General features: G+C 34.6%; 1 protein-coding gene across 1 annotated transcript; it reads left to right on the forward strand.

The window, feature by feature from the left end:
- Window positions 1-3,219: 3,219 nt before the first annotated feature.
- LOC149537867 (uncharacterized) lies at window positions 3,220-11,920 on the forward strand. The gene is made up of 7 exons (XM_089799263.1): window positions 3,220-3,636; window positions 6,157-6,199; window positions 10,355-10,411; window positions 10,682-10,796; window positions 10,982-11,099; window positions 11,305-11,404; window positions 11,489-11,920. Exons 1-7 carry the CDS (start codon window positions 3,290-3,292, stop codon window positions 11,585-11,587), a joined length of 879 nt encoding a protein of 292 aa, XP_089655389.1. The 5' UTR covers window positions 3,220-3,289; the 3' UTR covers window positions 11,588-11,920.
- The last annotated feature ends 785 nt before the right edge of the window (window positions 11,921-12,705 follow it).

Here is a 12,705-nt window from a genome sequence, read left to right on the forward strand (position 1 = left end):
TCTTCAAAAGAAAATGATAAAAAAAAACCTAATAAATTTACATATCCCGTTATCATTTATGTCATGGATTTTTTAAATACACTTGATTTAAGTAGTTGAAGAAAGTTATGATATGGTAAGAATATTGATAGACCAAATAAAATCTACATTAAAAAAAAAAAAAGACTTTTAAATTAGATTTCATAAATATATCTAGTCATATACCTTAAAATAAAATATCTTCCCTCTTATAGAAATCATTTCCTTTTTAATACTTTACTTTTTATTACTTAAGACAACATTAATGTTATGACAACCTTGGTTCACTGAAAACTAAGAAAAACTACGATAGAAAGATCCATAAATTATAGTATAATCAAAATATTAAAGTTGTTCAAGAACAAATCAATTTAAAATACACCATTTTAAAATATTACTATAAAATTCTATAAAATTGTCACATCTATGATAAAGTTAAAAGATCCTTGAAGAAACAACTCATAGTGGCATACAAATAGATAAAACCACTTTATAAAAGTGGTAATAATAAATTCTAAAAGAGCTCATCAAGATTTTGACCTTTTAAGTACAAATCCAATGATACAAATTGAGCATCTCTATCAATACATTTATAAGGAGTGAAACTCTCAACCATCATTTCATATCTAATGTGGACGTGGAGAAATCAAGCACAAATATTCTTCACACATATCAAATCTGTAATGGATAAAATACTACCAACTTGAACATAATTTATGAAGTAAGAGTACATATGAGGGGCATGTGGTAGGCACTAATATGCCCGTTAAGGAATAAAGTACATTTTTAATGGAGTCCCATTAAAGCTCAAGCCTAAGATCTTTTGGAGACAAAGATTGATGAATTTGACAAGAAAAGGTATGTCATTGTTATTAATTATTCAAAGATTTTGTTGCCCTAATTTATTGAAGAGATTTGTTTGCATTAGGCAAGGATATTCTTGTCACATATTCTTATTAATCAGATATTAATGAGATATTTTAATGACAAGTCATCAATTTGACTATCATATCCTTGGCACATATTCTTATTAATCAATATTAATGAGGTATTTTAATGACAAGTTATCAATTTGACTATTATATGTAGATTGATATATTGTATGAATAAGAATACAAATTTAATGTTTAGGAGGCTAAACATAGTTATGAAATAATCTTTCACTTTTTTAAATCAATTTTTTTTTCCTAAATAAGTTAATAAAGTTTGTTCCATATTTCTTAATGTTTCTCTATTCCTTATTGTATTTGTGAGATTTATAATATCTAAAATTATTGAAATTATTTTACTCTAACTTGATTGGCTCGTGTATTTATGGTGTTACAAGAACCAATTTTGAGGGAGCATTATGATTTTGCACCATAATCTCAACAATGACATGTAAGATGATAAAAGTATAGTAAGTTTAAATTTTGAAATAAGAAATCAAAAAATTTCTTTCTTTCCTTTTGTCAAAAATATATGTATATAAAACCTAAAATCAAACTAAAAATTGCAAAATAAATAAATATAAACTTCATAACTATAAACCAATATATACAACAAACTATAAAAGATTTATTGATTAATGTTAGAAATATTAATCATATATTAATTAAATTATGTTAAGTATTATCATGACTAGCAACTCAATAAATATTAAATTTTAAGTTTTGTAATTATATCTCTAAAGGCAAATACAAGTCATTACGTAACACTTATTTTCCTTGACAAATTCGTAGCATAGTCCTCTCAATATTTTCTCATTTAAGAATGTTTTTGTCGTTGAATAAATGATACTAAAAAACTTAACATAGAGATATTAACATTCTTATCGTATTTGCCGTAGGCTCATACTATTGTAATGAGTTCAACATATCGATTAATTTTTTTACATCCGAACCAATTAAAACTAATTATTTTTCCTTCTAATTTTAAGTTTTGATTTTTGGATTGTTTATATATGAGTTTTTTAACATCTAAATTTCTTTAAAATATTTTACTTTGGCTCTTATATTTGAGGTCTTATAAGAGCGATTTTTCTGGAAGCACTACCAGAAATTTTAGCAGTCACTGTAAAAATATAACATTGTATGGAAATAAATAGTTTTGGATTTTTAAATATTAATTTTATCACTAGTCATTCTAGTATTTGATTTTATTAAATGATTTTATTAAATTTTAAATACTTTAATTTGTGAAAGATGACAATTAAATATATTAAAACATAGTATTCATGAAAAAAGATATAATAATAGATGAAAAAGTAAAAATATAATATAAATAATTATATCTTTCTTAAAATACTTTGTTATTAGACTAAAATCTAGTACAACTATTTTATGACTATCTAGAGTCAAAATCTCTACATCTTAATACTATTATTTTATAAATGTTTAGTTATCTATAATATAAAAAAATATTAATATATTATTATATCAATAAACAATTAAGTAGTTATAATAGTATTATTGTATTTATGTGAAATTTAGATTTTTTATATTAAAGTTTTATCTAAAATATATATCAAATATTAATCAATTAGTAATAAAATTATATTTAATATTATCAATTTTTCATTTTATTAGTCTAATTAAGAAATGACTCTATAAAATGCTTCTATATTTCCACTATCTCTAAATATAAAAATACACACTTTTCCATGTTGTACATCTCAAAAGAGCTTCTTCTTTCCAAACTTCAACTGATCTTCAGAAATAAAAAGACTTAAATTCTCCTAGAATTCAATAGTAACTATCTCTTTGAAGATATTTTTTTTTCACTTGCAAAATGAAGACAAATAATCTAAGCACAAATATTTCTTTATTATTAATTTATTATTTTATTGGGGTCCGTTCCATCAAAGATTTTAGGGCAAAACCACATGGCAACCGCAAAAGGGATTCCTGAGCTCACGTGCCATTGTCATATTGTCATACGGTCTCAACGTATAAAAATACGCATACGAAGGCCACGTGCTCCAAACTTAGGGCTCCAGCTGTAAAAAAAAAGCTGAAGTAATAAAGTAAAAGAATAACCCCTACAAAGGAGGTTAATAATATCGTTAAAGTATAACGATCATCTGCCTATGTGTACGGCAAGGATCTATCCTATGACAGTTTTCCCGAAGTTCTGCGAGCCCTAACTGCGCGAGAGTTAAGCGTCCGCCAGGTGGAATGAAAAAATGGTGAAATAAGATCGCTCATATTTACAGTCAATCTTCTTCTTTCGTGCGTTCAGCCGGAAGAAAGCAGAGCAAAGCAAAGAAGGAGAGCAGTGAAGAAGGGAAAAAATGGGATCCATTGAATTGGTTGTGAAGGAATTCTATGATCCGCTGAATGAGAGAATTACAGAGAAAATGCTGCGGTTTATCAATGTGACCGCCGGTGTGGAGTTGGCCAGCGCGGTCCCCACGCGCGGTTTGCCATATATTGACAGTCCCACTCCAATGTTTGCTGCTCTCGCTGTTTATTTGGTCTGTGTTTGCGGTGGATCGCTCTGGATTAAGATTGCCGGCCTTAAGCCCAGAATAGTCGAGCCCAACTGGCTCAGACTACTTGTTTTGATGCACAATGCTTTTTGTCTGGGGCTCAGTGTGTATATGTTTTCCGGCATTGTTGCACAATCTGTGCTTCTCAAGTAAGAATGCTAAAACCCTTCTTAAGTTCTGCTAGGTTAGCGTTGTCTGATTCTGGTTGGTTTTCAATGTTGGGCTCCTGGTGTTGCATGCTCTGCTCGCCATGGTTTCTGGACTGAGCTTCAGGGAATGTGCTTGTGTGCGAGGATTCCTGTTTTTGGTTTGTTTTGTTGAAGTGGGTTTTCGTAGAGTGTGTTTTTCAATCTTGATTGGTTTTTGTTGGAGGTTTGGATGGTGTTTTTTTTTTCCTTATATGATAGGACTGGAATGATTGAGGCAGCTTGGAGGGTTAGTATTTGTAGTTTTGCCCATTAGAAACTTAATGATTGAGTGTGCTCTCTGGTCAGGGGTGTTTTGATGCTATACGATGGTTGATTTTGGAATTTTGTGGCGATGGACAGTAGGGCGCACCGAGAATCTTATGCTGAAGTTTTCTGTGTTCGTCAGGAGCCGCCTCAACTAATCTAAATTTGTAGTAGGACTATTAGTTTGTGGGTAGGCTAATGTTATTGATACTCCAAGCTAAAGTTGAACATTTAAATCATGATAAACAGACTTGTTTAGAAGCATTTTGGAGCAGTTTTGTGCAGGTTGGTCCAAAACTTGCATTGGGCCATGTGTTTTCTGTGTGCCTGTGCGTGATAACATAATTTATCTTTTTTTTCATCTGAGTTGATGTTATTAGTATTGTTTTAGCGCTAAAAAAGAAAACGAGGTTTAAAAGTCACATTAATTGTGTTTTTTTTTTTTTTTTTTCAAATAAAATGGTCTGCTAGCATCACAAGTAGGTGATCCTGCCTAACTATAGGATTCTGTAGCTAATGCAATGGTTAATTTCGTCAGATTCAAGTGAGTATTGATGTATGCCAACGGTTGATTTTGTTAGCTTCAAGTGGTGTTTGATATCATTGAATAGTTGAATATGGTTTTTTCCAAGTGATATTGATGCTATGCTTTGGTTGATATTGCTGATTTGGATTCCATCTTTAAGTCCTGATCCAATTAGCTTCAAGTCGTCAGAATGGCTCATTAAAAAACGACCATGTTTTGAGACTTTTAAACAGTAGATAACCCTATTTCTGATATAAAGTTATTTTGCACAAAGAAGAAATAGCCATTATAAACAAGGAAATGAATGTGGTTGTTTTCTGGAATACAAATTTATCTTCTAGTCTTTATAGCTTGAGCCTTATACCAATCTAGCGTTAGACACGTCAAGTACTAAAACAAATAGGGTCTCATTAAAGCTAAAAAGTGAAAACACTTCTGGCTATGAGCCACTTCAGCATGAGTGATTGAGATCCTGGCAGCTTAAACGTTGTTTAAAGTGGTTGTGGAAAACCATTTTACTGGGGTACATAATGGTGGGACTATTGGGTTTTATCATATTTACATTTTACAGGGATGTGATGATTTCTCCTTTCAGGATCAGTAATGTGTATGCCTTGCTGTAAATTTTCTTCATTGGGGAGCCTAGGCATTCTGATAGGCGTAGGTTTGATTATAGTGGCAGAGTTTCACCAGCTCAAACTTAAAATGAAGAAATTACAAGGCATTGAATGCCTGCTATTCCCTTTCCCTTGTTGAAAGTTGGGAAACCATTACTTCGAAAACTGGTGCACCTACTTGAACAGTGTAAAAGAACAGAGGATGGCCATCAGAACAGAGGCTTCAAGTTCTAACCCACTATTATAGAAAATAGAAAACACAAACGGGCGTAAGGCCATTCCAGAATCCAATACTGCCAAAGATCGTACAATTAAGCGGGTAGAAAACCTCTTGAATTTTGTAGTACGCATGGGCTGGACTATAATCCTGGATTATTTCACCTGCCTATCTGCAGCAACTTGGGCGTATATAAACTGCTTGAGAATTTATTTGAAGCTGAGCTCAAGCTTCCTTTTGCTGGCATTTTATAATATAATGGGGCAGTGGTCGAGGTCTAAGTCTTTAACTTTCAAAGTCAAATCATACTGACAACTACTTATGGGGAAAAAAAATCCAATTACCAGAAGGGTCATGGTTGTTTTCAGCTCACGTAAGATGTCAACCTATTTATTGTAGGGGTCATGATTTTTTTCAGCTCAAGTCATACGTCAATCTATTAATATATATTATAGGGGTATTTTGACCTTTTAAAAGTTACTCCCTGACTATGCCTATTAATTTATAAGTGGGAATGGAGATTAGGTACCTAGCACTATGATTCCTTGAATTTTGTGTAATAACTTATGGTCCATTTTAACTCAATTTTCTTCAATCTGAGGCAAGAAGGAGATGTTTTGTTGCTCAGATTTTCATGACAATCTTATCTACCGAAAATGTTCCCCCTTCTGCTTGATGGTTGTCAGTCCCTTTTTTCATTGCATCTCAGCAACTATAGATGAGCTACCAACACAAGGAAGTCTGGAACAAGTATCGGCTTGTAAAATTTCTGGTTTGGTTTGAAGAAATTCTGACATTTTAATTAAGCTTTAATATGGATTCGTGCAAAATCTAAAACTTGATTTTCTTCTGAGCAGGTATTCTGTTTGGGGCAATGCTTACAAGGATGATGAAAAGGAGGTGAGCTATTTAACATCTTCCCTCCTCTAGTCTTCATGCAATATTCCTTGAAGTAGAAAAGCTAATGTGCATCCCCTTTAATCTTACATGAAATTTTTACTTTTCTTGAGAAGTTTATAAAGGCACTTTTTATTCTGAATATTGTGTAGACAACAATTATTGTTATTTAAGCTCCCCTGTTCCTTTTGAGGATTCAAATGAAACAGCAGTTTCTGGCATGCATTCAACAATCTGGCTTCTCCATTTTTATTGCAGATTTAAATATCTGATTGTAAAAAGCATTCAGTGCATTATTCTTTCCCATTTATTGCTTATTCCTTGAACTCGTGAATCTCCATAGTCTTACCATTCTACTTGGGTGAACATGTCTTACTGATTGCATCATATTTATAACTCTCTTGTAGTTGCACAGCTAGGTAAATGAAAAATACAGTGATATATATATTTGTTGAGAACAAGGTTTTAATTCAGTGGCTCCACTAGTTTTCAATACAACTACTTGTGAGTGTGGAATGCAGGTTATATAATTCATTTCATCTTCTACAAGAACCCTGGCTGATCCCAGACTGGTCCAGACTAAGTACAGATGCTGGTCTGGGTTAGACCTGGGGTCGTGCCCCAGGTCTTTTATTTTAGTCTGGATTTGTTCAGACATACCTGGACCAATCCATATCCAGACTGGTCCAGACTAAGTATAGATGCTGGTCTAGGTTAGACCTGGGGTCATGCCCCAGGTCTTTTATTTTAGTCTGGATTTGTTCAGACATATCTGGACCAATCCATATCTGGACCTTGTTTAAGCCTAGAGAGAAGCTGCTTGGGACAACAATATAGACATTTTTAAATGAGAAAAAAACAAATTAAGAAAGTCCCAATTCACATTACCTAACAGCTGCATATTTTTGTTGAGCAAGTTATGGTTGGCTTTTCCTTTTCATGGGTAAATTGAGAGTCCTATTAGATTCCACACAAATTAAAATTGAAATAAGATCTACTAAAGAGATCAAATTTCCACAATCAATTGCATAATATTGATTTGTTTCTGGATTTGATTGTGTAAAGATTTTTACCATCAATGTTTCAAATCACACTACGTGATCCATCATCAGGGTGATTCGAAACGTTGATGGTAAATATCTTTACACAATCAAATCCAGAAACAAATCAATATTATAAGATCTACTTCTGACATATGAAGAACCCAAAGCAGCCACATCTACAACCTAAACATGTTTTAAGATGCCACCTCCTTAATTTTGTATATTTTGTGCATATTATGATGGTTGGTTATGTTTTTCATAGGCTAATTGAGAGTTGCATTAGAGCCCGCACAGACAGAATAACATGCACAGACGGAATAGCATATACATTTGACAAATAAACCAAAAGGAATGAGATCCCACAACTGCAACTTGTTTTAAGAAGCCACATCATACATCCTAGGACCTAAACATGTGAAAAGTGGCTACCTGCATCCTAAACAAAAAGCTTGAAACCACATGATATCACAACTATAAAGAAGCCATAGCTGGAAAGGACAGAACATTACAACCCCTTCAATCTTGAGAAATGAGAAACTGTCACCTTCAAAGTACTTGCAAATAGACATGCAGAAAATACAGACACAACCAGACAACCTACAGCTAGTCACTCCTGATCATCATATTTGGTATTGATGCTGCAAGCCACCTTGACTTTTCCACAAAAGCTTTCTTTGGAGTACATATAAAACCACTTTTGGAGAGAGCTGGCAGGTGAAAGAGGTTGACACATCCAAGATTCGAAACAGCCATCCCTCAAAATTACATGCAGTCCATCAATCCATCAATATACAATGCCAAGCCCAACAACATAAGGCAAGCTCTTCTTTCTGATTGTACGTGACCTTAATTTCTTCACATAAAGCAATCACTCCAGTCAAACCACGAATAGGTTCCTCAGCTTTCGCAAAGAAGTACATTCTCTCCTCATCCTCCAGAACCTTGCCTAAAGTCTACTCTTCGACCTTCAAAATAGAAGCTTTGGTCCTAAGCGTCTCCAACCCAAAATCAATTTAACAAGTTTAAGGGTATTGACATCTGGAATAACAAAGGTCTTGTGTAGGCAGTGATCCATGCTTCATTCTAAAAGTACCACCTCCATGCAAGAAGGAACTCCAACTTGATGCGTGCAACACACAGCAAGAGAAAATCAGCTGCTCTATTGCATTTTGGATTTCCTATAGCTGTAAAGAAAGTCAGTTTCTTCAGAACACTTGGTCAGAAAGCATGTTTCTGGTAAAATAGTGTTATGCTGTAAGTCCTGATGAGACCCTTAAACATGCCTGAAACAATCACCTAAGAACTTTTAACAACCAACTTCTTGCACCCAAAAGAAGATGCCTCCAATACCACCTCCACCTCAATTCATTTATAAGTATGGAAGCTTAAAAGAAAGAACCAACTCTATTGAAGTACCCCAACGAAGAGTGCACCACGCCCCACACCTGCCACAATGGGATAACTTGCAGACACCATCAAAATTCAATTTGAGGAAACCTTCTGGAGGAGGTTTCCAAGAAGCAGTTGCTTAACTTGGTTGTCATAACCTCTTTTACTAGCATACACACACAAGCACATATGTTCGAGCTCCAACTCTATTGAACTGCATTTAGGAAGAGTGCAACACGCCCCACACCTGCCACAATGGGATAACTTGCAGACACCATCAAAATTCAATTTTAGGAAACCTTCTGGAGGAGGTTTCCAAGAAGCAGTTGCTTAACTTGGTTATCATAACCTCTTTTACTAGCACACACACACAAGCACATATGTTAGAGCTCCAACTCTATTGAACTGCATTGAGGAAGAGTGCACCACTCCCCACACCTGCCACAATGGATTACTTGCAGACACACCATCAAAGTTCAATTCTAGGAAACCTTCTGAAGGAGGTTTCCTAACTTGGTTATCATAAGCTCTTTTGCTAGCACAGACACACACAAGCACACATATGCCAGAGCTAACCTAGACAAACGTGAACCTGAATGACAATATGTCAGTTTCCCCAGCTGCAGACTAGATAACTTGCTTTATCGTATGTTAGCCCAAGAATTTATTTGTAATGCTACTGACAGTGCCAGTGTTGCCTGTAATATGCCAAGCCTTTGCAGACTTCAACAAAATGTAGAAGCACAATGGGAAACTTGATGTAGATGCCTTTGAAAGATCACTGAATCTTAAATGCTAAAATGTTAATTTGGGTGCACTTGTGTGCAGGTAAACGAATATAGAACCAGTGATGGCCCCCGAAATTTGGGTGCATGGGTTAGGGGTTTCTATGAACTATAAACACATTACATATTTATTATTTTTTGTTTATGACATATGCACAAATATATAAATAAATAATTATGAAATTCAAAATAATTATGGGGATATGAATGCACATCCAGTATTTGTTTTCTAAGTTGCATCCATCATGGTGGAAGCGTGGAACCAATTGTTATATCTAGCATTAGCAGTGGACAATCTGAACTTGTTCTTGAGAGGGAAAGCGTGAAGCTGCAGACTGTTTAAGATTTTGCTTGTTCAATTTTGACAAGTAAAATTGCAGCTTTAAAATTGCATTAAGCGGTAATCCACTGCACTACATGTTTAACAGGTGGGTAGTTTGACAGCCTGTAGGGGTGGATTTATTTGTACTAATTGGAATTAATCAGTCTTAAATGAAATTTCCATTCAGGTTTGATTTCTTGATGAGTCAGATTTATGAAATCTAAGAGTAGATCATAGCATATATAACACAATGGTAAATATCATTCAGTAATATGCCTGTCTATACCTCTGTGTTTTTGGGAATCCTTATAATGGATTTCAAACTTGTCATTATTGAAAGTCTGTTAGGATCTCATTATACATTATGAGAAACTTTAATATTTCAGATAGAAATATTATCGGTCCTGAAGCTTTTGCAATGTTACTTGACAGAACTGGGAAATGTAAGTGCACCATCCCTGTATATAATTTAATTTACCCACATGAGCATTTTTTAAATATTGCAGTACTTCTGATTTGCATCATCATTATTATTCTCTTCCCTGCACAATCCCTACTTATGAACTGTAACTGTCATTTAGTCTTCAGTGATAATTCTGGGATGTTTTTTTTTTTTCAGATGGCATTCTTCATCTACCTTTTCTACATGTCCAAGATTGTGGAGCTGATGGACACGGTGAGATTATTGTGCGTCTCAAATCTTTCAAATTATAATTCTAAATTTAATTCTACAATTTGACTTGAACAAATGAATTTCAGTTTGTGGGTACTTTCGAATGCCTAAAAAATATTTTTTCATTGATTGTTGTTGAACCTTTCGAAGCTTGTAAATTTAACTTCGTAGCATATTTAAAACATTCTTGTATCTCAGGTTATGTTAACTACTCCTAGACTAGTAATCTCAGGATTTGCATAGACCATTCACAAGGAGTTTTTCTGTTTTCAGATAATAATGGTGCTGAAAAGAAATGTTCGCCAGATCACTGTACTCCACGTGTATCACCATGTTTCTGTTGCCATTATTTGGTGGATCATTGCCCATCATGCACCAGGAGGAGATGGTACTTTCTACTGATATCAATGACCCTTTTTATCAGGAGTTTTCCTACTTTTTTTATGGACAGCAATGATATCATTTAGATGAGGGATATTAGTATTTACATGCATATTGAAAGGGTAGCAAAGGTGATTCTAAGCATTATTCTTTTTGTATAACTTTTGATTTCTTCCATCTTCTTGTGTGTAGCATACTTCTCTGCAGCGATGAACTCGGCAGTTCATGTAGTTATGTACTTCTATTATCTGCTCTCATCAATTTTGAGAAACAAAAACAACATTCGTCAAAAATACCTCTTTTGGGGGAGGTTAGTTCCATCTTTTCTTCCAAGGCTTCATCCCTGCAATATATATTTACTTTGTCAACAAGATGAGAACAATGTTCAATGTCAGAGGATAATGTGATTACTCTTATCATAGGGTATTCTGAATTTATGACATCTTTGCCCAAGACCTTTTGAAAATTCTTAATCCTTCTCTTGAAAATGGTTGATATCCTATGTTTGGTTTCAGATATCTCACCCAAATCCAAATATTGCAATTTGGTGTGAACATGGTTCATGCTTACTACTGTGTGAAAACACAAGCTCCATATCCCCGATTTTTATGCAAGGTATCGTAACCTTCCACAATGCATAGCAAGTGACTTTTGCAGATCAATCATAACTTGCAATCTAACTATGTTTTTCTATTGCAGATATTGTTCTACTATATGATCTCCTTGGTGGTATTGTTCTACAACTTCTACCTACATAAGTACTCCAAGTCATTTGTGAAGCAATCGAAGCTAGAGTAACAAAAGAAAGACAATACCCGAATCTTCTTCTCCCATCTTTGTACGGGATTTTAGACTCCAGATAATTCATTGTTCTCATGATTTTTTCATTATGGTACTGGAGTATAATTTCCCCAGTTAAAGTTTTGTGGGTGAAATGTAACAGGAAGGAACTCTTTTAATGTTTTTCTTAATTAAGGGCCACCAATACAGGGTCCTCTTTTGCTAATTGTGTTTCTATACCCACAAGGTATTCCGTGGAATCCATGTGCACAAACGTTGTATTGTCTTGGGCCCTTGGCATTGTTCTTCCCTGTATCAGAATGCACTTATAGAGGATACTTTGCTCGCCAATTTTTTTCACTATACTGTTTGAACCAGTTTTGATTCTGAAATATGCATGGGATCCAGCTAGGGATTGTCCCCTGCAACTTGCTTTAAAAGCGTGTTCTCTTCTGCAGACTTCCACTTTTAAAAGCTTGTTTTGTTCCCAGTCGTTGCAGGGTTTTACTTTTAAAAGCTTGTTCAGATCTTGCAGACTCTCGCAGAAGTTCGTTTTTTAATATTCCAGCCACAAAACATCTGCTACTTAATAGTTATCAGTTAGGCTCCAAGTTTCGAGGATGCTGTTCAGGAAACGGCCACAATTTTTCTGAGTTACCTGGAGAGGACAGGACATATATATTAAAATAATTTAAACTTTAAAAGCAGCTGAAATAAATTATAATATAATCAAGTCTCCTCCTCTACCCTCACCTCCTCCTCCTCCACCATATTACTACAAGTCACCCCCTCCTCCATCTCCCTCGCCTCCACCTCCCTACTACTACAAGTCTCCTCCTCCACCATCCCTTTCACCACCACCTCCTTACTACTACAAGTCCCCTCCCCTACCATCTCCATCACCCCCACCTCCCTACTACTACAAGTCACTCAGTTAGGCTCCAAGTTTCGAGGATGCTGTTCAGGAAACGGCCACAATTTTTCTGAGGTACCTGGAGAGGACAGGACATATATATTAAAATAATTTAAACTTTAAAAGCAGCTGAAATAAATTATAATATAATCAATAACTTGAACAAATGAAAGAGCTGCTAAAAGAACTGAAGTATACTATAAAGCAGCCGAGAAATATCTTT

Source organism: Cupressus sempervirens, chromosome 9 (assembly GCF_028749045.1).
Source record: "Cupressus sempervirens isolate cs-2001-9-10 chromosome 9, ASM2874904v1, whole genome shotgun sequence".
Classification (NCBI taxonomy): Eukaryota; Viridiplantae; Streptophyta; class Pinopsida; order Cupressales; family Cupressaceae; genus Cupressus; species Cupressus sempervirens.